This window comes from Gastrolobium bilobum, unplaced genomic scaffold (assembly GCF_033153095.1).
Source record: "Gastrolobium bilobum isolate Gb01-03AN ecotype WA unplaced genomic scaffold, APGP_CSIRO_Gbil_v1 utg5726, whole genome shotgun sequence".
NCBI classification, from domain to species: domain Eukaryota; kingdom Viridiplantae; phylum Streptophyta; class Magnoliopsida; order Fabales; family Fabaceae; genus Gastrolobium; species Gastrolobium bilobum.
This window is the reverse complement of record NW_026896804.1, coordinates 604,949-610,948: the sequence shown is the minus strand read 5'-3', so window position 1 is coordinate 610,948 and position 6,000 is coordinate 604,949. Positions and strand designations below refer to the sequence as shown.

General features: G+C 30.4%; 1 protein-coding gene across 1 annotated transcript; it reads right to left on the bottom strand.

Moving 5' to 3' along the window:
• Window positions 1–432: 432 nt before the first annotated feature.
• LOC133302149 (uncharacterized protein At4g22758) lies at window positions 433–3,874 on the bottom strand. The gene is made up of 3 exons (XM_061501899.1): window positions 3,397–3,874; window positions 1,066–1,276; window positions 433–860 (listed from the first exon to the last, which is right to left on the bottom strand). Exons 1-3 carry the CDS (start codon window positions 3,673–3,675, stop codon window positions 619–621), a joined length of 732 nt encoding a protein of 243 aa, XP_061357883.1. The 5' UTR covers window positions 3,676–3,874; the 3' UTR covers window positions 433–618.
• Between the last annotated feature and the right edge of the window lie 2,126 nt (window positions 3,875–6,000).

Here is a 6,000-nt window from a genome sequence, read left to right as displayed (position 1 = left end):
TAAAATTATATCATTTTAAGTAAGATAAAAAGATAAATAATGAAAATCATGGGAGAGAGTGAAATTTTTTTTAATTTAAATTTTAAATAAAAAATATTACGACAAATATTTTTTTCATAAATATAATATATCCCTTATTATATTGCTTTTATTATTATATATATTACAAAATCATTGATACACTGTTTGAATCAATGACACAATACCATTTAATAATACTGGTCCAAGTGTCTATATAATATATCATTATCTTCTTAGATTATCTTGAAGATGCATGTCTACATGAACACGAGCTTGACAAATTTGGTTAGGCGAATTCATTTCTGTGTTTGTTCAAAGTTCGAGTTCAAAAAATTAAAATAGTGCATGTCCTTTGAATTACTAAACCAATCTTGATTTGACGTCATCATCATTTTGCAAGCAAAATAGAATATTCACTGAAAAACTTACGAAGCCAATAACCATGTCTTTTGATTTACAATTTGAATGAATATATATAAATCGTACAGAAAAAGTGGAGATGAAGGGTTGAAACTTGAAAAGCAACTGATAAAAAATGGTTGCTTTTTTGTCATTGGTTAAAGTAGCCCAAAATACTGCGGGGTTTTTTGTTGTCCCTCATTGCGAGCAAACCACAATCTTCCAAAGCCTTTGAGCTCTTCTTACAATTTTGCTAATCTTCCGGGCAATAAAAGACTGAAGTAACAATGGAGGGGTTGCAATGGATGGAGCAGTGCTACTTGTGACTAATTCATGAGCACTTTCCGAATGAAATGAATTCGAAGTAGATGCACCATTACTCTTTTGCAGATAAAAATTTCTACTACCGACATCCCCAATGACTTCTGATTTGTCCAAACCTTGTAAGCAAAAGACGTAAGCCAGATAAATTAATAATACTGAAGAAGCCCACAATAAAAGCTGAAAAAGGGATCTTCCTATATAATAAGGGTACCACATCGATCGGTCAAATGTGTAACCATAAATAAAATTAATATTACTCAATCATGTTTCCATGTTTAGGCTTATGAATATAGAAATGTTGACAACTAGTTTTTCACTTACTTTGGAGACTGAAATAGGAGTAATGCAATTGGAATGAAGATGCATAAGGATCGATCTTAGGGCTCCTTCCTTCTTCGCTATATTTATCGACCACGTGCCTTATTGTCTCCTCCACACTGGAACCCAATTTAACCATCGTTCGGACTGGTCCTGGACTTCCTTCAACGCTCACATTAACTACCACCTTAGCTTCCTTGTCGTACCCCCTTATCTAACAAAATAAAAATAAAAATCAACAAGAGGAATGTGTGAGTTTTATTATAGAGAACTCATAGGATACATGTAATCAATTAATTGTCATTATTATTAGAGGTTGATAAGTTTAATAGTAATTAATTTTTTTATTTTTTTTTATAACAATAGTAATTAATTTTAAGTCATGCATAATATGGTAGCTTTTGGTCTGTATTGTTTTCTACCCCAGAATAAAGGTATACTATTTTTTTGTTTCCGTGTTTTGCTCTGTTTTATTTTTAAAACGCACTAAACATATAATAAACTCATAAATTATGTTGCATTTTGTCTTAGCATGTCTACCTACGTCATTACACCTAATATTTAAACCTTCACTTCTCGGTGTTACATAATATGGATAAAAAAAAAAAAAAAAACTTCCATTCACATCGTGGAATAATCAAACATCATAAATATGTTTTTAAAAAAATATTTGATTGATAAGGTGAAAAAATCTAGAATAAAAACTATTTTATATTTGCGTGGTCTAACATAATTGTGAGATAATTGAAAAAAAAAAAGTGTTCTAAATTTCCAAGGTCTCTCAAATTCTAGACAAAATTTTGTGCAATTAAAAAGAAGAGAAAGAGAGAGAATCATCTCACTTTAGTCTCACCCCTTATGAAACAGTATAATCTACTAAATAAGGATATTTCAGTTGAGCAGGTGAGGTGAGAATATGTATTCGATCATTTTAGTACTATTTTTTAGAGAGGTTTAAAGTCTTAATACCGAGACTCACCTCTAATCGAACTAATCGCAAAACGATTAACTGATTGGAATATCTCAACAAAAAATTTATAATTTTGGCCAAAACTCTTTAATAATTTAGAATCTTTCCAGTTTGGGAATGCATCATGAAATGAAGTCAGTTCAGCTATACCTAACTTCCTTTAGGGGGCGTTTGGTAGGTGATTTTTAAAGAGAATGATGGGTAAGTGAGATAGGTTTTTTAAGACAGCCTCGTTTGGTACAAGAGTTTGAAAAAAAGTACCAGGGAAGTTGTTTCCCCATGAATCGGTGGCTTGTGTGTATTTTAGTCTGCAAATCACTGTTTGCAAAACCCAGCTGAGAGGCAGTATTTGGAGAGAACCAGGAAAGCTGAAATTTTGGCGTGAGTTTTCTTACACAAATGCCCCCCTGATATTCACCTACTAAAATCCTCTCTCCTCTGTGAGATATGATATCTATGTGTTCTTTGTATTCATCGTATTTGTTTTTTTTAACTGAATGATCGGTCCTTTTAACTTTTAGTGATAATGCAACATGGCACCTATGCATCTCCCCTGTTTTGCTAGAACCTGCCATTGCTGCGACATGTCAACATACTAATGGAATATTTGCTTTGCAGGGTCAAATAGGATCAATCTCTACTCCAGATAGTCCACAGCAAACAATAGGAAATGGTCAAACGTATGGAACTTCTCGTGAACTAGCAAATGCAGGATCAAATATGAACGACGAAGAAGAACATTGCTTTTCATCACGTGTCCAACGTCTCTTTTCTACCGAGTTTTATTTTAATATTCAGGGGTAATTGGGAAAATTTGTCATATTTCCCCATCAATCTTTTATTTTCAATCAAACATGATCTGTGTAAAATTTACACAATTTTCCTGGTTATATTTCTGTCTACTAAACAACATTTTTAAAATTTCCCCACTTATTTTATTTTACAACCATTTCCCCACTATTTATATTTACCTGATTATAAAAAATATCTCCTGTACCAAACATCCCCTTATTGGTTTACGCCATCTTTAATTTCCATTTCGTCGAATGAAAGAAACCTACCATCCATTAGATTTTTTATTAACATGTCAGGTGGAAGCAAGGCATAAAAGGATTCCTAAAAAATAAAAACAAAGGAAAACAAAAAATTATCAAACTCTGGAAAAAAAAAAACTGGATATCGATCTCAAATTCATGGCCAACATCATAATATAAAATCAGTCAAATTAACAGGCTGAGTCCAAATTCTAGCCTTTTCTACAACTGTAATAGACTAATACTAGCTAGATGACAGAGCTGCTAATGATAATGATAATAATAATAATAAAAACATATATGTTTAAAGTAAAGTTGAGTGACTCTAACCTCGTTACTGTGATTTTGTGGAGAGGAAGCAAACAGAGAAGGGGAAGATACAAAAGCATCCGAAAACGTTTGAGGACGGAAAAGCGTCCCACCGTTCCCCCAAAAATGACCATCAAAATCATCTCGCCGCGAAAGCAGAGGCGCCGACGAGCAACGCTTCAAGATCTTGACAGGCTTTGACTTATTCGACCTCCGACGAGGCGACGGCGATGGATGCGGCGGCTTACTTCTCCGGGACGTGATCAACGGCGATCTTCGCCGTGGACTCCTTTGCGACATACAAAACAATACAATTATTAAATATGTATGGTGTATTGGGCTAGCTAGGGAATTAAAATAAAATTAAGGAGTTTAATTGACGGTGTGAATAATATATATAAGATGTGGTAGTTGAAGAGAATGAGAATGGTAGTTGATGTGGAGGCAGTAGCTGCACTTCACTTGTCGAGTTCTCTCCTTTTCATCTAACATTCATTACCGAATTGAGAAACATATGATATGACAAACCATTATGTATTTTGTGAATTTTTTTTTCCCCCACCGCAGGTTATGCTTTGCTTTTCCTATGTTGCCACTGGAGGTGTGTGGGTCCCGCAGTCTTTCCCCCATTTTCTGTTGTTACGTTGGCCCACCGGCCATGTATACTTTTCTTCCTGTTTGGGTCAATGCATATATTCACTGATAAAGTATAGTGAATTATCATTTATTTTTTTCCTTTTGGGATGAAATAATAATCAAACTTAGTGGTTTCAGCATATTCGAAATAGATAACCATATCTCGATTGGATGGTATATATATTTATTGAATGATTTGTTTTAAGGTATATAATTGAAAAAATTTGATATGATATCCATTAGAAATATTATGAATTGTTTTTTTTTTGTATAACATGAATTGTTTTCTAATACATTAAAAATATATTAATTAACGTTTAAATTTTCTTAGAATATTTTTTAAAATTTAAATGATATAAAAAGTAATGCTGTAAAAATAAATGCGACTAAAGGTTAATAATTGAATTATAATACCACTTTTATTGGCATGCTACCAAAAATTAATATATGATGTTATTTTCTTTAACCAGAATTTTTTTTTCCCAACTTCTAGTTAAAGAAAATAATTGGTCTAGTGGTAGGAAATTTGTGTAATTTGTATAAGATTATAAGTTCGAACCTCAATGTCACCGGTGAATTCAAAAAAAAAAAAACAAAAAAACGTTTTGATTTTCAACCCTACTCCCATTGAGTTCAAATTAATTAGGTAATCAATGAATGGAGAGATAAAAAAATAATATACTCATCTAGACATGAAAATAAAAATAAAACAAAAGATAACAAAAATGATACTTTAGTGAGAAACAATAATATTAAAAATATTTTTTAAAAATTTGAAGCAAACATGTGAATGTCATGTTCTTGAGATTAATTAAAAAAATAACAATCCTTAAAATAAACATACCCCAAAAAGGAAAATAATTCATTTATAAATTTTGATAAAACTGCACCTATTCAGTAGGTATGAATAGATATGAAATTTTCTCACAATCTTCTCTAATAATCTTGCATGAAATAATTTTTTCCCCTAAAATTAATAAATATTCCTAAATGCATTTATATTCAAAACTACTTAATTATATATATATATATATATATATATATATATATATATATATATACACATTTTGTTTTTAATTTCTTTCAAAATCTCCTTAATCGATCGTCATTTCAAAGTTTTTTTTTTTAAAAAAAAAAGAAACCAACAAACTTAAGCACTAAGATAAATTAATTATACCAATTTATCTATCGAGTCATAAGAATAAAGATTTCTTTAATTTATATATTTTCATATTATTGTTATGAAACTAATTTCTAAAATACTGTTATAATTAGAGACTTTTTAACAATTATCTACTTTATAGCTCGACTTGAAAATACTGTTTACTTATTATCAAGGGTGGACCAAGGGAGGAGCAAGTATTGGCCGTTGCCTCTCCTTAAATTTTAATCTATAAAATAAAATAATATTTTTTAATAATAATAGGTAATTAGTATTCATAGTTAGATCCGCAATGGCTTATAGCTTATCATTACACTTATCCAATACTACTACGGGGATAATATTTGTCTAAACCTGTACTAATCTATCCTGTTCATTTAATTAATGCTTTTTGACCTTTAATTAGATTTTCTTTGTTTACTAATATCACATGAACATTTTTTTTTCTTTTTTAAAGTTTTATGTTTTATCTGGTACATAAGATTTGTGTTTATTTATCTAAACATGAATTTTTGTTAATAGTTTTTGTGTTACATGTAAAAATGAATCTGTCTTAATAAACTAACAAAAAACTGACTTTTAACTCAAATGAGACCGAGTTAGAAGTACTTGATTTTAGATTTAAATCTGTTCGATACAATTTAATATTTTAGTTTGTATTTCCTTTTTTTTTTTTTTTTTTGTAAATTTATTTCCTTTTTTCTAAGCTGGGTCTTAGACATCATTAGAAAAATAAAATAAAATTGTATGAAAGTTTCAAAACAGTCGAAACTAATTATCTTTACACTGTTATTGAACCGTTCTCACTCTCAGGACCAGCAGAGGGA